The sequence below is a fragment of the Podarcis vaucheri genome, assembly GCF_965113315.1.
Source record: "Podarcis vaucheri genome assembly, chromosome: 8".
Classification (NCBI taxonomy): domain Eukaryota; kingdom Metazoa; phylum Chordata; class Lepidosauria; order Squamata; family Lacertidae; genus Podarcis; species Podarcis vaucheri.
The window spans coordinates 87,158,345-87,182,926 of NC_138766.1; the positions used below are offsets into that span (position 1 = coordinate 87,158,345).

Here is a 24,582-nt window from a genome sequence, read left to right on the forward strand (position 1 = left end):
GATTCTGATTGGCTGCAGGAAGCTCCTACAGCCAATTGAAAGCCATGGAAGTCACGGCGGACATTCGGATTCCAAAGAACATTTGCAAACCACAACATTCACTTCTAGGTTTGTGGCATTCGGGAGCCAAAACGTTCAACTCACAAGGCATGCGACTTCAGAGGTATGGTTGTATATGCCTCCAGAGTTAATGCTAAATACGGTACATTACTTCTGGGAAATGAGCCACCATAGCCACTAGAGGGCCATGGAAATTTGTGGCCCAGGGATTTTTAGACTCTTCTACATGGGTGGTGCTGTGGGTTAAACCACAGAGCCTAGGGCCAATCAGAAGGTTGGCGGTTCAAATCCCCGTGAGAGGGTGAGCTCCCGTTGCTCGGTCCCTGCTCCTTCCAACCTAGCAGTTTGAAAGCGTGTCAAAGTGCAAGTAGATAAATAGGTACTGCTCTGGTGGGAAGGTAAATGGCATTTCCGTGCGCTGCTCTGGTTTCGCCAGAAGCGGCTTAGTCATGCTGGCCACATGACCTGTACGCCTGCTCCCTCGGGCAATAAAGCAAGATGAGCGCCGAAACCCCAGAGTCGGCCACGACTGGACCTAATGGTCAGGGGTCCCTTTACCTTTACCTTTTACCCGTGTACTATCTGAAACATGCTGATCTTAATAAATTACTTTTGAGGCATGATGAGGATGTGCACAGACCCCTCCTCTATAAGAAAATACCTTTGTTTTCTCCATAAATAGAATTTAGCCTTCAATGAGTATTTGCATCATTCTTGCTGCAGGAAAACCAAGCTTCTCAGCTAGTATATTTCATGCTAGCTAATGGAGAAATATGCACCTGCCCCCTCCTTCAAAGATTCCTGGTGGGAAAGGACATATTTAATGGACCATGGTTGCCTTCAGCTGGACTTACCGGCAATCCTCTTGCTCCCTCCGGTCCTGGCAGCCCTGGCTCCCCTTGTTTGCCCTATGAGAAACAAAGCAGATTTATAGCCTGGCAAGAGAGAATGATCTCTAACATGTGGGTGCCTCAGGATCAAGCTTGATGTGATAAAATTCACAAATCTATGTGAATGGTCATTTAAAATTAAATGCTATTTAAAGTTAGACCCTGGGGGGGGGAGCAGAGGATCTTTAATATCCACCCCCCCACCCATATATTTCCTAAAATGCAGTTTGACTTCATTTTATATAAGAATCTTTCTTCACTCAGAAGTAAGCAACACATTCTATGACATCACAGCATCTCAGCCAATAGTGGCCTCATGGCTCCCAGGTCCTAACCCAACACTCTGACCACTACACCACACTTGTTGTCTTGGAAAGATAATAACAAATTGGAAAATATGTAAAGTTCATCTCCTTACTGGTTCTCCAGGAGGTCCTGGCTTTCCATCTTTGCCATCCTTTCCAGAAATACCCTAAGAGTGAAGCAACAGTAAGTAGTCAAGATTAGAGATACAAAAAAAAGCCAATGCAATTCTGGGCTGCATCAATAGGAGTATAGCATCTAGATCAAGGGAAGTAATAGTGCCACTGTATTCTGCTCTGATCAGACCTCACCTGGAGTACTGTGTCCAGTTCTGGGCACCACAGTTCAAGAAGGACACTGACAAACTGGAACGTGTCCAGAGGAGGGCAACCAAAATGGTCAAAGGCCTGGAAACGATCCCTTATGAGGAACGGCTAAGGGAGCTGGGCATGTTTAGCCTGGAGAAGAGGAGGTTAAGGGGTGATATGATAGCCATGTTCAAATATATAAAAGGATGTCATATAGAGGAGGGAGAAAGGTTGTTTTCTGCTGCTCCAGAGAAGCGGACACGGAGCAATGGACCCAAACTACAAGAAAGAAGATTCCACCTAAACATTAGGAAGAACTTCCTGACAGTAAGAGCTGTTCGACAGTGGAATTTGCTGCCAAGGAGTGTGGTGGAGTCTCCTACTTTGGAGGTCTTTAAGCAGAGGCTTGACAACCATATGTCAGGAGTGCTCTGATGGTGTTTCCTGCTTGGCAGGGGGTTGGACTCGATGGCCCTTGTGGTCTATTCCAACTCTATGATTCTATGAATGTATACAATGTTTGTTTCTTTAGGAGCAAATATTGTAGATTCATTATTGTGGATAAGCGTCCCAAATACTGCAAGTCAGTTTCCTAACACGTTGATAAATGAAATTTATAGATCATCTCAACAAGTATCAGGGCACTGTAAAGCAACATATGCAAATAGTAGAAAAATAAGGAGCACCCTTAAAAATAGCACAGTGCCTCAGCACGAGGTACAATATGCAAGCACGTCAGCTGGCTGAGCTGGAAACTCCACGGAACGATACCCAGGAAAAGAACAAGTCAGACAGCCAATGTCTCATTAGCTGCAATGTGAAACAACAAGCAAAGTCGCATTGCAGAACGTCTCGAGCCAGGGGTTGCAGATAGGTCAGCGGGGACCTAAGCAAACCAGAGAACCTTTCATGGGCACAACACACAGACACAAACACTCTGCAAACCTAGCTTATAGGCTGCTAATTTCAGTAGGGTGGGAGGGAAAGCTACCGCTGTGGCGCCAGTGAAGAATTCTGTGCACACCTGGTGGTGCCGGAATTAAGATTGCCAGAAGAAATATCAACAACCTCAGATTTGCAGATGACACAACCTTGATGGCAGAAAGTGAGGAGGAATTAAAGAACCTTTTAGTGAGGGTGAAAGAGGAGAATGCAAAATATGGTCTGAAGCTCAACATCAAAAAACAAAACAAAACAAAAACTAAGATTATGGCCACTGGTCCCATCACCTCCTGGCAAATAGAAGGCGATTAAATGAAGGCAGCGAGAGATTTTACTTTCTTGGGCTCCATCATCACTGCAGATGGTGACAGCAGTGATAAAATTAAAAAAAGCCTGCTTCTTGGGAGAAAAGCAATGACAAACCTAGACAGCATCTTAAAAAGCAGAGACATCACCTTGCCGACAAAGGTCCGTATAGTTAAAGCTATGATTTTCCCAGTAGTGATGTATGGAAGTGAGAGCTGGACCATAAAGAATGCTGATCGCCGAAGAATTGATGCTTTTGAATTATGGTGCTGGAGGAGACTCTTGAGAGTCCCATCGACTACAAGAATATCAAACGTATCCATTCTTAAGGAAATCAGCCCTGAGTGCTCACTGGAAGGACAGATCCTGAAGCTGAGGCTCCAATACTTTGGCCACCTCATGAGAAGAGAAGACTCCCTGGAAAAGACCCTGATGTTGGGAAAGATGGAGGGCACAAGGAGAAGGGGATGACAGAGGACGAGATGGTTGGTCAGTGTTCTCGAAGCTACCAGCATGAGTTTGACCAAGCTGCGGGAGGCAGTGGAAGACAGGAGTGCCTGGCGTGCTCTAGTCCACGGGGTCACGAAGAGTCGGACATGACTAAACAACTAAACAACAACAACAACAATAATTCTTCCTGCAAAGCATGGGTTCTACCACTAACCGCCAGCTGTACCTTGTTTCCAAAATGGGTTTTTCTCTGTCTTGTGGCTTATTCCCTGCCTCCCCTCTTGTGATGTTTTCTCTCCTATATTCCCTTTCTCTCTTGTTACAAATTGTGCCACAAAGTTCAAGCTGGGATAAATTTCATTGATTTTTTTTATGCGTGCCAATTCAGATCAGGAGATCTCTCGAGAAGTCGAGCATAGAATGCACACACAGCATCTCAGTATTTCCGCATATGGGGAGTGGGTGGGCAATGCGTAAAAAAACATTCATGATGATGATGATGATGATGATGATGATGATGATGATGATGAATTATTTATATGCTGCTCCAGCCACTCTGGGTCGCTCCCAACAAAAATATTAAAAACACAACACAACATTGCACATTAAAAACTTCCCTTCAGACGTCTTTTTAAAATCACACAGCAGTTTATCTGTTTGACATCTGTTGGGAGAGCGCTCCATAGGGTGGGGCCTGACCTTCTTGATGTCCCAATGGTCAGGCACATACAAAAGTATGCCACACAATCTTTTTACTGTTGAAATATGCCAGGGGTTCAAGAACACTGCAGTCCCCTGCATATGAGATGTGTCAATGTTTACAAATGCAGGGATAACTCACCAGAAGTCCAGGCAATCCTGGTGGTCCTTGAGGTCCTGATGGGCCTTCTTTACCCTGCCAAAGAGACACAGATGTGGAGATGTTCACATAAGCTTTCTAGGCAGAGACATCCCCAGAAGAACAATCCGTTAGCAAGGCCTCCTGAATTTATGCTCAATATTGATTAGGCCTTTGGGATGGGAGAGAGAGTGGGTGTAGAAGGGAGCAGAACTTACCTGACCTCCTGGCAATGAAATCACTGCAGTTTACTGGGAGGGAGACTGGAAGGGGCAGGGAGGAGGTCAGGACTGCACAGATAAACCAGGAAGAGTGCCATTTTGGCTCTTGACCTCTCTGCCACTTTGCCCTTCCCACTCTCCCTCTGGGTAAGCAGCAATGACTCTGCTGCCAGGAGGTCAGGTAAGTGCCCATAGGTGATGCCAGAGCGGGAAGTGGGTCAAGCAGATATACACACCCCAATATAGTACTCATCTCCCATTTGCGGGACTCCTGTCATTAACATACATTGTTATTTTTCTTTTAGAGATCTTAACATGTGGGACACCACTTTGCCACCTGGAAATATACTTTGCCCTCTCTGTGTGTCCCACCACCATTTTTTTTTTCTGGCATTGCGACTGTACTCCCCCTGTTCCACCACACTAATGACACCTTTTGAATTTAACCATCTTTCTAAATTAATGGAGAATTTGGCTGAGAGTTTATAATTCACTAGTCTTCATCTGAGTATCTCAGTGGCTTTCAAAGCTTACAGATTCATGGAATGCTTTCCACATCTACTTATTTATCCAAGAATCCACTATGGAACCACTTAGGCAAATGATGCCTTCCTTTGGGGGGGGCAGGGGTATAATGACAGATTGAATAGTGACTTACTATTTCTCCAGGGTTTCCCAGTGGTCCTGCAGGTCCTGGGGGGCCCTCAGACCCCTAAATAAAATGAAAAAATGACATTTCTGGCCATTAAAAATGGCAGCTTGCTTCTGAATCAGAAATAGTCTCCTCAAACAACATGGAGGCAACTCTTACAAGCCTTTGGGCTTTCTTTAAATGAAGACAACCAGCCCAAAATGGTGGGCCATAAACTTTGCTATGCATTTGAGATCAGCATTCCATAATGCCCCCCAAAATCCAACATACTGTGGGATGTAATCCATTGAAGCAGTCAAATACAACATTCCTTGTTTCCCTAGAGTCCCTAGAGACACAGGCAGGGCCAGCCAGTATAACTTCCTGTCCCACTGGTCTGAAGCATCCTCCCCCTGCATGTGACCAGACAGATGACTGTGACCCTCGCTGACTCTATAAAAGAGCCAAATCACATCTTCCTCTTGATGCCATGCTGCTCTCCTGTGGCCATTTTGTTCTCTTGATGCTGTTCTCTTAATGCATTTTGCTGTCTGCTGGCTCTCAGCCAGCAGCACATGAGCTCAATCCCCATATGGGATAAACTCACACTTTGTTATGTAACTACTAGCTAAAGACTGCCTTCAGGGATCATACTGTGAACTGAATGTGAGTAAACGTCTTGTAACTTTTAAGGAAAGACTCTTGTGTCTTTTTTCTTTTAAAAGGGGACACCAGGAATAAGCCATCTGGGCAAGCCGGATTGGATTACTTAACTAAAGAGATTCAAACGAATCTGCAAACTAGCTTCCTGCTGTATTGAGGGGAATGTGCTCTGCTACATGACTCACTAGCGTGAGTGAAGGAAGGATAATATTTACCGTATTTTTTGCTCTATAAGACTCACTTTTCCCCTCCTAAACAGTAAGGGGAAATGTGTGTGCGTCTTATGGGGTGAATGCAGGCTGCGCAACTATCCCAGAAGCCAGAACAGCAAGAGGGATCACTGCTTTCGCTGCGCAGTGATCCCTCTTGCTGTTCTGGCTGGTGGGATTCAGAATATTTTTTTTCTTGTTTTCCTCCTCCAAAAACTAGGTGCGTCTTATGGTCTGGTGCGTCTTACAGAAAAAAATTACTGCAGTTAATATATCATCTCCTACTATCCTTAACATTCCCACACATACAGGAGAGGGCCAGTGAATTGCTGCTTCTGAGTCTATAACCAGATGGATGGGTGCAGTGCAAAAGAAAAAGGGATGGATAGATGATAGATGATAGATGATAGATGATAGATGATAGATGATAGATGATAGATGATAGATGATAGATGATAGATGATAGATGATAGATGATAGATGATAGATGATAGATGATAGATAGATAGATAGATAGTAGATAGATGATAGATGATAGATAGATAGATAGAGCATCTTACAGGTGGACCTGGATTTCCAGGGGGGCCCATGAAGCCAGGTATCCCAGGATGTCCCTGCAGAAGACAACAACAGCATTTCACATTCACTTAGCATCTTCATTTGCAAACCACGTCCCCAAAGAACCTCTGGAATCTCATCAAAAGCTTGCTACCAACCAAACGACCAGGAGAGCGAGACGCCCAAAACATAAGCTAACTTGGCATCACAATTCCATGCATAGGTTTCCAGAGCGTGAACTTGCATGTTTTAACAAACTGCTTTTAATACACATAAGCTTCTGGGAACGGAGAAGTTGTCAGGAAACATTACAGGGTTGGCTGGGTGCAAGAGGCTAACAACTTGTCGTGCGTGCAGCAAGAAACTGCGAACCCCAACCGCCCCCATCCACAGCTGTGCCAGGTCTTTGCTTCGGGAACAGAATCAATTTAACATAATTCAGCATGCCATTTCCTCAGTTCACTGAAAACAAATGGATGCAATGCCCCCCCCTTTGAATAAGCAAACATTCACCTTGCATGTTGAATGTGTGGTTCAGTGGTTAAGCACATATAATACAGTAGTGAATATCAGTGTGGTTGGTGATTTTTTAAAAATAAGACAGCTGGTGGAGGGGAAGTTTGAGCAGGAAGGTGGAAGGGGTACTTAACCTTCCCCTCAGTGGCGTAGCATGGGTTGTCAGCACCCGGGGCAAGGCAAGTAATTTGCGCCCCCTAACCCGTGGATTTGCGCACCCTAACCCTAACCCCCAGATGTTGTGCCCGGTGCGGCCAGGCCCCCCTGCACCCCCCACACTACACCATTGCTTCCCCTTGAGGGTTACACAAACAGGAAACACAAACAGGAAGCATCCAATGGACCCCGTTAGTAAAGGATGTGTTAGGGAATAATCATATACCGAACCCGCTGTGCCTTGAAAGGAAAATTCATTCCCCTTCAATTCTAAATTAATTAATTGAATTCTAAATTTCCCTCCCGCAAGTTTTACTAATTGTACAAATTTGATATTTCACTCTACAGTGGACGCTTGGGTTGTGAATGTGATCCGTGCGGGAGGAATGTTCGCAACCTGTAGCATTCACAACCCGTGTGTGTGCACACACACGGATCGCAATTTGGCACTTCTACGCATGCGCAAAGTGCAATTTAGCACTTCTGTGCATGCACAAGCGTCGAAACCTGGAAGCAACTCGTTCCAGTACTTCTGGGTTCGGCACGGTGCACAACCCAAAATTGCGCAACCCAAAGCATCTGTAACCCAAGGTATGACTGTAGTTCAGTTGGCAGAATATGAGGTTCTTAATCTCAGGGTTGTGGGTTCAGGCTCCATGTTAGGCAAAAGATTCCTGTATTGCAGCATGTTGGGACCAGTGAGCCCTTGAGGTCCCTTCCAACTATGCAATTCCATGATTCCACACTAATAGTAATAATTTTGTTCTTTATACCCTGCCCATCTGACTAGGTTGCAAATTCCATGATTCTATGTATGGGCCTGTTCTCTCTTGGGCAACCCATGCCTTATGCACTTTGCAGTTTAGGGTAACCACTGACAGTCTTCCCTCAAGTCATACTGGTCCGTCTGTGATATATTGATCAGTGGTGTTCTGATGTGGTGGCTAAAGAGCAGGTCAAAGGTCCTATTTGGTGATCTATACATGTTGCTTACTGTACTGTTCCAAGAAGCATCTTTCTGCCTCATTTTATTTTACCTGTTCACCCTTCAGTCCAGCCTCTCCAGGCGTCCCACGGTCTCCTTTGGCACCCTAACAAAAGACAGAAGCATTCTAATCACAAACCTCAATTACATTTTAAGCGTGGTGCACTGGTTTCCCCTCAAAGAAACATGGAGGCATACACATTTCAGTGTTTCAGTTGTCAGTGAAAAGTTTTCTCAAATAGCAGGAGCTTAACCTCCTCTTGCTGTTTGCTAGGTGAAATACCTGAAACCTTGATCAGGCCCAGGACCAGGTCTGACGTAATTCTGAGCAGTTGGCCCCATGGTGGCTGCCTTGTTCACTGATGAACCCTACTGGGATTATCTGGTGAAGACTTCAGGCAGCTAGGTCTAGCAACCATTTTGATTTTTTTACAATAAAAAATGCAGCATTGATCCAAGGCATTGTGGGAAATTTAAACGGTGGCTTGATTCAGCCACCTAGCAATTCTTTGGGGTACTAGTCCAGCGGAGGGTAGCTGATGGGTCTCAGAACCTCAGTGAGTTAGAGACTTTGCCCCGGTCCCAGTTCCTGCCCACCTAGCAGTTTGAAAGCACATCAAAGTGCAAGTAGATAAATAGGTACCGCTCCGGCGGGATGGTAAATGGCATTTCCGTGTGCTGTTCTGGTTTCGCCAGAAGCGGCTTAGTCATGCTGGCCACATGATCCAGAAGCTGTCTGCAGACAAATACCGGCTCCCTTGGCCTATAGAGCGAGATGAGCACCGCAACCCTAGAGTCGTCCACGACGGGACTTAATGGTCATGGGTACCTTTACCTATAAATCCTACACAAATCTGGAGTGGAGTCGCTAAGGCTTCTTGTATGCCTCCTTCCAGCAACTCCTGTAGTCAAGCTGGTATCAAATGTATTGCTCTGCGTTCCTTGGGACCACACATTAGTGAGGACAAGAGGTGGGGGTCTTCATATCTGGGCAGCCAAGGGCCTCCATACACACTGTCCAGGCTCGCACCCCAGAGAGGTCACTTTGGTGCTAACACAGCAAAAGCAACATGGGAGGCAGCGGTTACAAGTTCCCAGTCTCTGCAACCGCAGCAGGCACTGTGATTCTCCAATGGTTTGACCTCACAGACTCCATTGTCTCTTGAGATGGACAAGTATCAACAACATAGGTGGGGATGCCGGTGTGAGCAGAATTAGCCCCAAATGCATTGGGGACATCTTACCCCATTTTGAAGTAAGCGAAGTAAGTCAAGTAGGACATATTTACATGTTTCTAGATGTGTAATAGCTTCTAGGGTCTTTTTAGATGCTTGTCACTGGTTTAAATCTGGTTTAATGCTATTTTTTAATTGTATTGTTTTATCACGTATATGTTTGCTGCTCTTGAGATGAAGGGCAGAATATGATTTTAATAAATATTGACAACTAAATAACCCCCCACACACACACACAGTCTTAGGACCAGTAAGTCAACAGTGGGCATAAGATCCAAAACATTTTCACTCAGTCCCAGCCAAGGAGTTATAGAAATGGCTGGAGGGGAAAATCAGCCACAATCTCATTTTTATTTGCCTCGTTGGCATTTCCTTGAGTTTCTCCAAGCAAAGGTCAATGGGCTCAAAATTTCAGGACTTGCCTTTTTATGACACGTGGTCCATATTCTCAGAAATGGACTAAAAGCCATTTCAAAAGTCAGTCAGATGTTTTAATAAATGGGAGGACATTATGTTAGTGTCAGGGAACTAACATCGGAGCGAGAGGCGAAGGGGAGGCTCCCAGATGATGCTGGCGAAGGACCCAGCAGCAGGGGGAGAAACAGCTCAGTAGAGGGGGAAGCCAATCAGCGCAACACCGGGGATAAAGGGAGGCAGACGGGGGAAGTGGAGAGAGGGTTCCAGGACTCTTCACTGGACATCAGTGAGGAGAGCCCAGGTCCTCCACTACCCACGCCTTCCCTGCGCAGAAGACTCCCGTGCAGTGAGAGGAGGAGGAGACTGGGTGTCAAACAACTTTTATGTTGGAAGAGGTTCAAGAAACGGCCACTGACGGATTCTGCCAGTGACTGAGGCAGCCACCATGAGAAGGGGCTGTGCAGTCAGAAAGTTTTAACAAGGCAAATTAACCGAGAAAGGCACCAGTTTACGCACGAGTAACTCATACCCATTACAGTTAGGTTAGAACTTCAGCAATTCTGGTAGGCTGGTTTGTTTTCTCTATCTCTCTATATATTTTTCATTGTACCCCCTACCCCAAAGAAACCTTCTTCCCCAAGAATGGCAGATATTTCATCCTGCTATCCTGTTTCTTTTCAACAAAACCCCTGACATCACAAAAGAGAAGACAGAACTGACCTTGGGACCTTCTACACCTGGTGCTCCGGGGTGACCTCTGGGTCCTGCCTCCCCCTGAAAAACAAAGAAAGATCAGATGGACTTCCTCTCTTTGGAAGGTAGCAGAAGACCCCACATATTCTTTTTTATTTTTAAATTTTATTAGTATTTTCCACACAACAACAACTTGAAAAATATCGAAAAATAACAATACACAAAACCCAACATACAAAAACAAAAACAAATCTGTATCTTACACGTTAATAATAGAAACACTAAAAAGAAAAACAAACATTGACTTCCACCAATCCCACAACACCTCCTTTACCTCTCATTGTGTCTTCCTGTTTTCCTGTTTCCCTTATGATCCCTATCCTAGCATCTAGATATAAAACCCGCTTTCGTATCTTTTCACTTCACAAAGTTATTCCAGATACTCAGCCAGATTTCTGTCCTCAAACTTTGACTTTTAAGGTATTCATTTAGACACTCCCATTGCTTTTTCACTTCACTTTTGGCTTTTTGTCTTATTATATCTGTCAATTTGGCTAATTCTAAATATTCTGAAAGCTTACATAACCATTCTCCCCTAGTGGAAGATCCCACATATTCAGTGGATGGGGAATCATATATATATGATCCAGAGTGCCAGGTTTTCCTTTTCAGTGGCACAGTTTCAGCAGCTGCTTTTTCCCTATACCATGTCTATGTTAGGATGTTGGTGTGAAAGTTAGCATGAATTGTGTGGTTGCAATTCACTCATTACGTTTTTGTTTTTTTTTAAAGATAGCCCCCACTCCCCAATTGGGATCAGGGAGTTTATCCTGGGTTGACTAACTTTTGGCCCTCCAGATGTAACTGGACCTCAACCCCCATCACCATGACCATTGGCCATTCTGGATGGGGCGGATGGGAGTCCAACAGCAACTGGGAGACCACAGCTTAGCTACTCCTGGTCTAATCTTTTTCCCACACTGTTGATCAGTGCATTGACATGTAACAGTGTTTAGCTACCCATCTTCTCTTTCATACCGTTTTCCCAACTGGGCCTTCATGGCCAAGTGGACCTGGAAGGCCTCGATCACCCTTGAATCCTGGCATTCCTGGAAGTCCAGGTGGTCCGGGAGGGCAGTCACTGCAAACATCCTTAAATAAGGGGGAGGAAAAAGGAGAATTAACACTTCAGTGCTGTGGCAAACGGCCTCTTTCTGACTGGTATCTAACAGCACTGGAAACTTCCTTATTATACAGAGAAAGAACATTGGTCCATGTTGCTCAGTACATTGACTGGCATCAGCTCTCCAGAATTCCATGCTGGAGTTGTGCTCTGATGTGCACAAGTGTGCAGATCAGAGCAACTAATAAAGACAGAAGCTGAGATGTTTTGCCACATAAATAAAACCACTGCTTTCTTAATCACGTATATTTTTTATTAAAAAAATGCTCCAAGTTGACCAATCAATTTAATGATAGTGACGACAGCAATGATGACTAGGGGGAAATGAAAATCCAAAATGAAGATGTTTGTGTATCCACTTTTAAGAATCACAATTTTTTTTGAATGGTTTGATGAGATTTTCTTCGAACACAAGATCCTGGAGCATCCCAGGAAAAAAACAAAAAACACCCTACCTTAACTAAGAGACTGATGTCACCAGGAGAGAGGAGAGGAGAGGCACCCTGAGGGGAGAGAAAAAGAACGCCTGTCATTTCATGCTATCCTTGAAGAGCGATTTCATAGAAGCCAAAATCAAAGCATCCCTCGGCTCCTGAAAGAGATTAGCCTCACAGGGCCAAGAGTTCAATTGATTATACGCATCATTTGAGAGACAACATTGCTGAATCACCTCTCACACAGGGAAAGTCGTTTCAATAGCACTGATGCAACCTAAGAAAGGACTGTATAGAAAACTAAGTTCAAGTGTCTGCTCAGTGCCTTTGATGTATTTCTTTGATCAATTAGTATATTAACTACCGCCGAGACCAAATAACACTGGTCTTGAAACAGGTTTCCGAGCACAATTCAAAGTGTTGGTGCTGACCTTTAAAGCCCTAAACGGCCTCAGTCCAGTGTACCTGAAGGAGCATCTCCACCCCCATCGTTCTGCCCGGACACTGAGGTCCAGCACCGAGGGCCTTCTGGAAGTTCCCTCACTGCAAGAAGCCAAGTTACAGGGAACCAGGCAGAGGGCCTTCTCAGTAGTGGCACCCGCCCTGTGGAACACCCTCCCACCAGATGCCAAAGAGAACAACAACTACCAGTCTTTTAGAAGACATCTGAAGGCAGCCCTGTTTAGGGAAACTTTTAATGTTTGATGCATTACTGTATTTCATAATTTTGTTGGAAGCCGCCCAGAGTGGCTGGGGAAGCCCAGCCAGATGGGTGGGGTATAAATAAATAAATTATTATTATTATTATTATTATTATTATTATTATTATCATCATCAGGGAAGAAAAAGGATGCTGGGCCCGAAATAGGTATGAAAATATGCCAATATTAAGAGGGAGGGCTAGAGAGGTTGGGGACATACCGGTTTTCCTGGAGGACCTCGTTCACCTGGATTTCCTGGTAGGCCCTACAGGTGAGGAACAAAAGGAGTGTGAGGTTCTTGCATTCTTATTCTGCAAAATACACGCCATGATGCTAGCTGACTACTCTAGCCACACCTCACTGGAAGATAGCCAAGTCCCATAGCAGTGGAGGATCTGGGTGGGGATCAAGAGGCAAGACCATTGATTCTTCCCTGCTATGGGCTGTGCCCCCCCCTAGTGTCCCCTCTCCTTTCTCAACAGAAAACTCAGATAATGAAGCCTCACCAGGGAATACATATGAGTTTCCAGAAAGCTGCGACTCTGCTGATCGAAAGCACTGAGGAAATGAGGTATGGATGAGATATGTCCCTTGAAAATGTTCTTGACACTTTCTTGAAACAAGAAGGAGCAATTCCCAGGCAGCACAAAGCAGCCAGAGTCTCATCAGAAGCAATTTGAGAAGGGAGAAAGAAGAGGGTCATTTATCATGGGGGGCTAACGACACACCGCGCAAACACGCTTGATGAATTCAATATCTGCATATGCGGATACAAATTGTCCTGATCCAAATCTCCTGGATTTGTGCGCAGATGGGAACTGACCCGTCCACTAGCTTTTTCGCACTTCTTGAACTTTCCTACAAAGTTTTCCGTTCAACCAAAATATGTATAAAATTAATGTTTTGATAGAAATACCATTTCAGGAAGGGGGGAAGCTGTGGTTTCCTCCTGCCCCCCACTTTTTCTGGTGAAATATACTCAGAGCTGAGTGTGTATTTCATGCTCTTTATTCAGCTCATAGTGGTGAGGAGGAATGTTCCCCCATAATGTCTGCTGTATATATATTATTTACACAATGGGCCCCACGTGATTGGTATATTCCGGGATTCACCTGTAGGCCAATGAGGTTGCGGATTCACTTCCACCTGGAGCTGGATTGGGTGGCTCCTGTGGACCAATCAGACTGCTGCATTCTGGACCCTATTGTTCTAGGACCAATCAGACTGCTGCATTCTGAATCCTATTGTTCTAGGACCAATCAGACTGCTGCCTTTTGGATCCTATTCAACTCAGTACATAACATCTGATATGCAGGTTTCTTTTGGTTCAAAGATTACTACAGAAAGGGGGCAGGACAGATTTACAGGTGAACATTTGGAAGAGATGCAGATCAGAAACAGACCAGCTTGCCCCGTTCTTCCACTTTTTAAAAAGAAAAACAGCTTGGGGTCCACAGGGGAGGGGAAAATCTTGAGTATTTTTTAAAATCTTAACCATTTATAACCTGACCTTCACCTTCACAAATATGTGTGTGTGTGTGTGTGTGTGTGTGTGTGTGTGTGTGTGTAGGATGGGAGTACAGAACACAAAATGAAACAACCTTTGGAATAAGTAAAGCAGCAGCAACGGGAGGAAATGCTTAACCCTTTCCTGCCCACCACTTCTTTACTCCAACTTGTCCTGCGGATGTTTCAAGGGAGCATACTGATTATAATTAATCAGACCATTGCTTCACCCAGCTCAGTGCTGTGTGCACTGATATGGCAGCAACGATCCAGGGTTTCAGGCAGGGTGGGGGCAGCCTCTTTCAGCCAGAGATTGGATCGGGGCCCTTCTGCATGCAAACGTGATCTACCACTGAGCTACTGCCCTTCTCATAGGCATACCAAACACCAATATGTTTACTTACGTCCTGACCAGATGGCCCTGGCTGACCTTGGATGCCTGGCAAACCTCGGGGACCCTAGAAAAAAAGGGGGATAAAATTAATAATTCCAAATATGCTATTTTATTCTTTCCCCCCAAAAAAGTAAGAGTTTTTAATAGCTTTACAAAAGAGAGCATCAAAATAATGCAAGCACACCAAAAACCTTTTTTAAAAAATATAAAATACAATCTCCTACACAAACACACACACACACACACACACAGACAGACAGACACTGCCACCCAATTGTTTATTTCCTACATACATTTATAGGGTGAGTCACAAATTTAATTTCAGGAACAGTTATCACAAGATAACCGATGGCCAATTTGCCCATAAATAACAGACTAACCTGCCTGTAGACTAACAGACTAACCTGTTTCACTGCTGGGGAACTGCTTGCATGACAGCACATACTATACGTGGATTTGTGGCTGCAATTGTGCAGTGATTCTTTTCCCCCAGTCCTGCCCTATTATTTTAGGATCTGAAACTGCTATTGGTTGCTTATGGCTGATGACAAACATCCCACCTATGGATGACCTGGGTATAGCAATATTTCAGGGCATTCTAGGGTGTGAGTTTGGGGAGATGGTGGCAGCCCCTAGCGGGTACCATTTTTTTGTAGGGTGACATCAGTTCTATCTTCAGGATTTCCAGAAATATGCTGGTTGGGACACAAAAATACTTATTTGAAAAGAGGATTTATTATTATTTTTTTTAAAGAAAAGGTAAAGGACCCTTGGATTGTTAAGTCCAGTCAAAGGTGACTATGGGGTGTGGCACTTATCTCACTTTTAAGGCTGATGGAGCCAGCGTTTGTCCACAGACAGCTTTCCGGGTCATGTGGCCGGCATGACTAAACCGCTTCTGGCGCAACGGAACACCATGAAGGAAACCAGAACACACAGAAATGCCATTTATCTTCCCACCACAGTGGTACCTATTTATCTACCTGCACTGGTGTGCTTTCATACTGCTGGGTTGGCAGGAGCTGGGAAAGAGCAGCAGGAGCTCACCCCGTCACGGGGATTTGAACTGCCGACCTTCTGATTAGCAAACCCAAGAGGCTCAGTGGTTTAGACCACAGCACCACCCGCGTCTCTTTCTTAAAAAGAGGGAATGACTACCTCACCATGTCATGTCAAATGACAATTTTTGTGTGTGTGAAGTATTCCTGGAACATAAAGTCGCCTCCACCTTGGGTGCCTTGAGATTATCTCCTTCCCAAATCTGAGCCAAAAGTTATTCCTTCACTGTGAAGGTGTATAGATCATATAACTGGGATCAGAATGATTGAGGTTGCCATTGCTTTGTTCCTGCAGGACGACTCGGACTTGTTATTGCAATTTGATCAAGCTGGCAGCTGCAAGCTAATTTCCTGATTATAATCTGCACCATGTCCTCAAGTGACATTAGCTCTTCATCTTCAGTGTGTGCTTCACATGATATAATTCATTTTCTCTCTTCTGCTGATCACATGGAATTGGGAGGTTTGCCTAAAAAGAGGACTTTTACCTGCACAAATGCCGTTTCTTCCCAGTACGTTTCCGAGCACAATTCAAAGTGTTGGTGCTGACTGTGAAAGCCCTAAAAGGCCTCGGTCCTATATATTTGAAAGAGCGTCTCCACCCCCATCGTTCTGCCCAGACACTGAGGTCCAGCTCAGAGGGCCGTCTGGCAGTTCCCTCACTACGAGAAGTCAAGTTACAGGGAACCAGGCAGAGGGCCTTTTCGGTGGTGGCACCTGCCCTGTGGAACACCCTCCCACCAGATGTCAAAGAGAAGAACAACTACCAGACTTTTAGAAGACATCTGAAGGCGGCCCTGTTTAGGGAAGCTTTTAATGTTTAATAGACTATTGTATTTTAATTTTCGGTTGGAAGCCACCCAGAGTGGCTGGGGAAACCCAGCCAGATGGGCGGGGTATAAATAAATGAATCATTATTATTATTATCCCCCACCCCCTGAAATTGGCCCTGGAAAGCCCCCAGACTACAGGGAGAGGAGAGAGGGCACCATTATATCCACCAAAGTGTAATGCTTGAACACAGAGAATTGTTGCAAAAAGCATGACAATGAATTCCACCAATAGAAGTTCAGAGTTGGAAGGGATCCTGGATGTTATCTCATCCAACTGCCTGCTCAATGCAGGAAGATTGTGGACTCTCCTTCCTTGGAGGTTTCCAAGCAGAGGTTGGGTGGCCATCTGTCTTGGATGCTTTAGCTGAGACTCCTGTATTGCAGGGGGTTGGACTAGATGACCCTCGTGGTCCCTTCCAACTCTACAGTTCTGTGATTCCATGACACCACCTTCTTTCCTTGCTATCAACACCACAACCTGTGCATACTTAGAAAGACATACTGTACCGATGGGCCTTTATCTCCAGGTGGTCCTGAGGGGCCCTGAGAAAAACACAAGGAAGAAAGAAAGGCATTGTGAGTTTTGATCACATTAGTTGTCATTCAAATAAAGGGAGCTATTTGCCCCCCCCACACACACACACACTCCCAGTCACTCAGAAAATTAGTCACAGGAGGACTGATCTTAAGCAATCTCAGCCTACTCAACGTTTGTGAATTCTGACTCTTTTATTCTGTAAAAGTGTATTTTATTCTGTTAATCTTTAATCTTGCACTTGGCTATGTTTGCTTGTTTTGTTGCAAATCACCCTGAGGTTGCGTGGCAAGTCCCCTCCCCCATGTGAAATGAAGACACTGGACACAGTATTTAAGGTTAATGGGCATAAAAGGCCACAACTTTATTGATTACAGAATTGGAAGGTATTGGCCTTAGGCATTGGCTCCTATCGACTACCCGGCATAGGGACCGGGAAGGGTTGTCCACAAGCCGTGGGAGTCCTGTTGAAGTACGCCAACTAGGATCCCAACGGGTGTCACCGCTCTGGGGCGTGCCGGAGGCCCTTACCTCCCTAGGTTTCAGACAAGGCAATGCCCCCCGGAGTCCTCTACCGGACTACCCTTTTCTTTTGGGGAAGGTGATGGCGTTTCCTTCCCCCCTTTATTTGCATAACAATAGACCCCTGCCAATGCCTAACCGCCAATACCGAATAAGTTGTGGCGTTTGCTACGAGGTAGGCGAAAAAACCAAAAGGCTCAAAGTGTGCCAACTTGGAAAAATTCCTACCAGGCCCCTTGCGGCGACCAACCGAAGTCCATAGCAAGGTCAACACTACCTAAAACCTAGAGGGTGGGTGGGACGGGGGAAAAACCGCTCAGCTGGACGGGGCAAAAGAGGGCGGTCCCCGGGCGTGCCAAGCCTTAAATAGGCTAGGCCACGCCTCCCCAGTCCGCCGATTGGCGGGCAGGGTCGCCGACACGCCCGGGGATTCCCTAATCACGTGGGGGCAATGGCCAGCCCCCGCGTGTGGGATGTGGGAGGGATTTCTGCCCGCAACCCCCTCTCCTCCCAGGTCGGAAATGGCTTTCTGAATGTACTGAAGGTATAGGATAAAAATGAGCATAACATTTTTTAAAAAAACAACAACACCACAATTAATTTGGTTAACTTGAACATAATATTAACCATCCAGATTTTCCTACACTATTATTTAGCAGGTGGTGTTCCCTTTTAAGGTCACACCTGCAAACACATAACCAGATTACCTCCTGATATAGTTCCTCGAGTCTTTTAAAAGAACAAATTGAGGTTTAAAAACAAAAGCCGCCACTATCATTTCCTTTTATTCTCATAATATCCTTATGCTAAGAAAACCCATTTTACTTAATCCCTCCCAGTGGAGACAATGCAATGTTGGGTTAAGACCTCGAAGGCCAGGGTTTAAATCTCCACTCAGTCATGAAACTGATTGAGTGACATTTGGACCAGTCACAAACTCTCAGCCTAATCCACTTTGCAGGGATGTTGTACAGTGGTACCTCAGGTTAAGTACTTAATTCGTTCCGGAGGTCCGTTCTTAACCTGAAACTGTTCTTAACTTGAAGCACCACTTTAGCTAATGGGGCCTCCCGCTGCCACACGATTTCTGTTCTCATCCTGAAGCAAAGTTCTTAACCTGAGGTACTATTTCTGGGTTAGCGGAGTCTGTAACCTGAAGCATCTGTATCCTGAAGCATATGTAACCCGAGGTACCACTGTAATGGCAAAATAGAGATGGGGAGAACCAAGCTTCTGGGATGCCAACAGCTGTCCAGCAACACTAGTTGCTGCTGCCAGCTCTGCACCCACTGCCGACGCAGAGGCAGACTTTGGGCTCTCCAATGTCAGCAGTACTCTGTGTGACAGTCAAATTTGGTGCCCTCAGCTCTCCTGCTCCATTCTGCAACCCTGTTGTGGTGCACTCTGTGGGATGTGAAACACATAGCAGTCAAGGACAACGTTCCTGGAATGGACATGCTAGAGCAGGCATAGACAAACTCGGCCCACCAGATGTTTTGGGACTACAACTCCCATGATCCCTAGCTAACAGGACCAGTGGTCAGGGATGATGGAAATTGTAGTCCCCAAACATCTGGAGGGTCAAGTTTGCCTGTGCCTGTGCTAGGGGGTGCTTTGTATCAGCCAGGAGAAAACTTCCTGTTTCCCCCTGAGCTGGGACAAAACTTCCTCTGCATGTGACTAGATGTGGGTGTGGCCTAATCTGGGTAGAGGAGCACACCTCCTTCTTTTGCTCTCTCTTCTCCATTTTGTTTTTCTACGTGTTAGCAGAAGTGACTGCCGGCAGTCACTTGGGACTAACTCCCTTATGGGATAGTTCTACATTTATATACATACTTTTGCAACCTAAGTCTGCCTTCAGGGATCCAATTGTGAACTGAATAAATGTGAGTAAATTACTTTTATATAGACTTTAACAAGATTGCCGTGTCTATTCTTTTTAAGAGGGACAAGAAGGGATCTTACCAGGAATCTTATATGGAGAGGCTCCCACGAGCCTGCAACAATCAAACCGCTGTGCGTTTAAAGGGGAATGTTTAAACTCTGCTAATATATAGAACTTCCTAATGCAAGTTAGGAAGGATATCATCAAACAATATATCCTCTCCTGCCTCCCTGAAAATTCCCACACCCTCTGCAGTGCAGTGCCCAGTCCCGCCACAATGGCTGCAACACCTTAAAACCACCTCTGGCAGGTGGCTCAGATCATACAAGTCCTACAGCCCAAGGAGCCATTGACAAATATTTGCGTTGTATCATAGGCCAGACGGCAGCATGCTTGGTACTTACTGGTGGTCCAGAAAGTCCGATGCCTGGTACCCCCCTGTCTCCTGGCTGACCTGGAACTCCAGGAGCCCCTCGTTCTCCCTATGAGAGAGAAAATATAAGAGTTAGGCCTCCTCAAGAATGTCCATTTGGGAAGATCTAGCACTATTGTAATGATCAAATGCAACAGAATGGCAAGATAAAGCACTCACCTTCTGCCCAAAGGGTCCAGGCAAACCCGGTGGTCCTCTTTCTCCCTAGAAATAGATGGAACTATAAAGTAAATGTCACCAACTGAGAAAGATGAAAATGTCTAAGAAACCAGTCTTCAGAAAAGGAAAATGGCGCCTACAACTATCACATTGTTCTTCTTAGAGATAGCAAAACTCAGTTATGTTCCCTGGTGATTATATAATGATGATTATAATAATTATTCTTTACCCAGAACCCAGAAGTGTAGGGGGGGGGACTATTTAAACTTGATGCAGAAGTACATTCCAACAGCAGACTATGATTGCCATAAAATGTTATTACTCAAGTGCGTGAGTCAAAATAAAAAAAATTCCTTCCAGTAGCACCTTAAAGACCAACTAAGTTAGTTCTTGGTATGAGCTTTCGTGTGCATGCACACTTCTTCAGATACACTGAAACAGAAGTTGCCAGATCCTTCTATATAGTGAGAAGGTGGAGAGTGGTATTACTCAGAAGGGTGGTGGGAATGGGAGATTGGCAGATAGCTGTGATGAGCCTGTTGACGACTCTTAACGACTGTAATAGGTCTTACAGGAAAAGGCAAGGGGTGAGAAGGTGAGAAATGGCTTAGTCATGTATAATGGGATAAGAATCCAATGTCTTTGTTCAGACCAGGTCTCTCCATGGTTTTAGGTTTGGTAATGAGTTGCAATTCAGCAGCTTCTCTTTCCAGTCTATTTCTGAAATTCCTTTGTAGTAAAACAGCTACTTTGAGATCTTGTATAGAATGTCCTGGGAGATTGAAGTGTTCTCCTACTGGTTTCTCTGTTTTGTGATTCTTGATGTCAGATTTATGTCCGTTTATTCTTTGGCGTAAGGTTTGTCCTGTTTGTCCAATATAGAGAGCTGAAGGACACTGTTGGCATTTCATAGAATCATAGAATCATAGAGTTGGAAGAGACCACAAGGGCCATCGAGTCCAACCCCCTGCCAAGCAGGAAACACCATCAGAGCACTCCTGACATATGGTTGTCAAGCCTCTGTTTAAAGACCTCCAAAGAAGGAGACTCCACCACACTCCTTGGCAGCAAATTCCACTGTCGAACAGCTCTCACTGTCAGGAAGTTCTTCCTAATGTTTAGGTGGAATCTTCTTTCTTGTAGTTTGGCTCCATTGCTCCATGTCCGCTTCTCTGGAGCAGCAGAAAACAACCTTTCTCCCTCCTCTATGTGACACCCTTTTATATATTTGAACATGGCTATCATATCACCCCTTAACCTCCTCTTCTCCAGGCTAAACATGCCCAGCTCCCTTAGCCGTTCCTCATAAGGCATCGTTTCCAGGCCTTTGACCATTTTGGTTGCCCTCCTCTGGACACGTTCCAGTTCGTCAGTGTCCTTCTTGAATTGTGGTGCCCAGAACTGGACACAGTACTCCAGGTGAGGTCTGACCAGAGCAGAATACAGTGGCACTATTACTTCCCTTGATCTAGATGCTATACTCCTATTGATGAGGCCCAGAATTGCATTGGCTTTTTTAGCTGCCGCGTCGTGTGTATGATGGCATACACAATGTTAGGCGATAAGCAAAAGGTGATACTGGAAGGAATTTTTTTATTTTGACTATGGCAGACCAACGCGGCTACCTATCAAGTGCGTGAGGATCACAAGATTCATATGTGAGCAAAAATTTAAAAGGACTAGCGGGTGAGAAAGATGGATAATAAGTATCAAAAAAAGCCTGATATTGTTTAGGGGAAGCAATTCAGAATATCAGATGTGCTGGTATATTATAAAAGAAACAGAATTTTCAGGTGTGGAGGTCTTCACCCAGGAAATTGTTTTAGCTCTGTCACTTGCAGGTAGCTGCAAATTAAGACGCAAAATTGCTTGACAAAGACTATATACTGGACTTTCCAACCTGGTGCTCCAGATGTTTCCAATTGCGGTTCCCATCAGACCCAGACAGGATGACCAATGGTCAGGGATGATGGGAGATCCCGAGGCCCCAGTTGGAGAAGGTTGCAATACACGTAAAAGGGGTCATTTTGCTCAGTCATTGTTTGGAACCAAGCAGGAGTTGCTAATGAACTCTTTTCTGTGGTGCCACTTGACTTTATTTGTTATTTTGAGGACACAACAGGCAATGGCCTGTAAAAGCCATGAATTATTCAAGTGCATATTACTGCACCAAGGAAGGAATTGCCTGACCTCTTTGGGAAAGGAGGCAGAAAGTTTGTTGAGTTGCACATCCAAGGTTTCTGGTCCCTCAACTGCTCAAGGCTCCTTTTAGCAATTGTGAACATGTAGCCTTTTCCTGCTTCCTTTGATTATCCTACTATAAAGGTCCACAGTTCTGAGGTTAGAGACACTTAATAAATTCTCTCCTTCCAAATTTCAGACTGGTTTTTATAGGCTGCAATCCTATACACACATACTAGAGAGTAAGCCCCATTGAATGCAGTTGATCTCACTGCAGAGTCAACATCCATAGGATTCCATCATGAATTACCGGTACCTTATTTTGCATTAAGTACTTAGTTGGCAATCTGCCATTTCCCCATATTTAAGTTTGGACTTCTGCTAAACTGTAGTTCATGGGGCTGATTTCTGCTTTCCATTTGGAATCACACACACCAACGAAAAAGAAAATCTTGGACTACAGCTCCTACCATTCCTGACCACCCAGAATGGGGCTGAGAGGAATTGCTGTCCAACAACATCTACACACCCAGCCCCCTACCTCAGAGGTTTGCAGTGTGCACAAGTATATATGTTCATTGATTAAATCACTGTCCAAACAGGAATGTTGATGCCATTGCACAATACTTATCCACAATGTGGGGTTTTTTTGTACTGTTTCATAATGTGCTTTTGAAAAGAGAGAGATGCGAACTGAAAATTGCAGAAAACTATATGTGTATCTATTTCCAAATTGATTTTTGAAACTTTTCCAGTTCATCCTAAAGACAAGGCATGGAATACTAAGCAGAAGAACAGGATGATGATCGACAGAACAAAAAGAAATGGAGCAAGAGACATGCACTCAGTCCTAAATTGTTAACTACTTGGTTGCGCATGCAGTTTACAAGTGAGACTTACTCTATCGCCATCTCGACCCTTGCCGGGTAATCCAGGTTCTCCAACACCTCCTGGCTCACCTGTAGGCCCAGGTGCTCCTGGCTTCCCTTCTTTTCCAGGATCTCCCTGCAAAAGATATGACTGTGGGATAACCAGCCTCATATAACCAGCATGCTTAAGTATAATTAATGCATGAAGGGGTTAAAACCATAGAGTAAGCTGTCCTGCCAGGCTTAGCTCACCTTGGGGAGGGACTAGGCAATCAAGCCTTTGTTCTGCTTTCAGTCTACCTGAGAAGCTCAGCATGTAAAGAAATCTCAGCTGGTTGTTCCAAGCTCAGACTGCATGGCTTTCACAAGCCTTTCTTGAGTTCCTTCACCAATAATATAGAAACTTTCACCACTTTGGAATGAAACTAAGTTTTACTGTCTGTGCAGCATTTTCTGAATGCTGTATGGAATAACACATGAACCTGACATTTGGAGAATTTGTAAGTAAACCAAACATGTGGTCTCTTTCTACACAAGAGAAAGAGAGACGCTTTGGACAGGCATGTTTTCAAGAAAGCAATTTTGTACCTTTTCTCCTTTGGGGCCATCATTTCCAGGTCGGCCAGGATCTCCAGGTACACCCTGTAGAGAAAAATAAAATGGACCAGTTAGCCTTCTGTGGTAGGAAGATATACGGGAAATCATTGAGAGAATTCATGTAGTATGATATTGCTTTAACTATATAGTGTGAATGCAATCTTGCTTTCTCTCATTTCTTGCATTTTTCTCATTTTAAATTTGGTTCCCCACATGTCTACCTAAGTTAGATTTTTTTTAAGTCCTTATAAAATTCCTTACTATTTTGATATGAATTTCTCCTAATACACATCTTTTTGCAAAGCAATTACACCTAATATACCACCTATTGTATGCTATCTTCAGTAATATATAGGGAAGTTTTTAATGTTTTATGTCTTACTGTGATTAAATTTGTTGGAAGCCACCCAGAGTGGTTGGGGTAACCTAGTCAGATGGGCAGCATATAAATATATTTTATTTTATTTTTGTATTTGACTGAGTATGCACATCCTTATACACATTACTTGGCTGGAGTACAGTGGTGCCTCGCAAGACGAAAAGAATCCATTCTGTGATTCTCTTCGTCTAGCGGTTTTTTTGTCTTGCGAAGCAAGCCCATTGACGGATTAGCGGATTAGCGCTATTAGTGGCTTTTAGTGGCTTTTAGCGGCTTTTAGCGGCTTATCGGCTTATTGGATCAGCTGATAAGCGGCTTAGCGGCTTAGAAAAAGGGGGGAGGGGGGAAAAAACCCGCAGGAACTCGCAAGACATTGTCGTCTTGTGAAGCAAGCCCATAGGAGAATCGTTTTGCGAAGCACCTCCAAAACGGAAAACTCTTTCGTCTAGTGAGTTTTCCGTCTTGCGAGGCATTCGTCTTGCGGGGCACCACTGTACACATTACTTGGCTGGAGTATTGCAAAATCTGAAGA

At 44.7% G+C, this 24,582-nt stretch overlaps 1 protein-coding gene across 1 annotated transcript in view; it reads right to left on the minus strand.

Annotated features, from left to right (window-relative positions):
- Positions 1–24,582, minus strand: part of COL22A1 (collagen type XXII alpha 1 chain) — a 188,294-nt gene that overhangs the window by 11,912 nt on the left and 151,800 nt on the right. The window contains exons 38-53 of the mRNA XM_082235454.1: positions 23,663–23,716; positions 23,106–23,210; positions 20,025–20,069; positions 19,837–19,914; positions 16,998–17,033; positions 14,610–14,663; positions 12,920–12,964; positions 12,020–12,067; positions 11,420–11,533; positions 10,409–10,462; positions 8,089–8,142; positions 6,382–6,435; positions 4,977–5,030; positions 4,101–4,154; positions 1,369–1,422; positions 915–968 (exon numbers count right to left, since the gene is read on the minus strand). Of these exons, the coding sequence (XP_082091580.1) occupies positions 915–968; positions 1,369–1,422; positions 4,101–4,154; positions 4,977–5,030; positions 6,382–6,435; positions 8,089–8,142; positions 10,409–10,462; positions 11,420–11,533; positions 12,020–12,067; positions 12,920–12,964; positions 14,610–14,663; positions 16,998–17,033; positions 19,837–19,914; positions 20,025–20,069; positions 23,106–23,210; positions 23,663–23,716 (957 nt within the window). The remainder of the gene's footprint in view (positions 1–914; positions 969–1,368; positions 1,423–4,100; positions 4,155–4,976; positions 5,031–6,381; positions 6,436–8,088; positions 8,143–10,408; positions 10,463–11,419; positions 11,534–12,019; positions 12,068–12,919; positions 12,965–14,609; positions 14,664–16,997; positions 17,034–19,836; positions 19,915–20,024; positions 20,070–23,105; positions 23,211–23,662; positions 23,717–24,582) is intronic.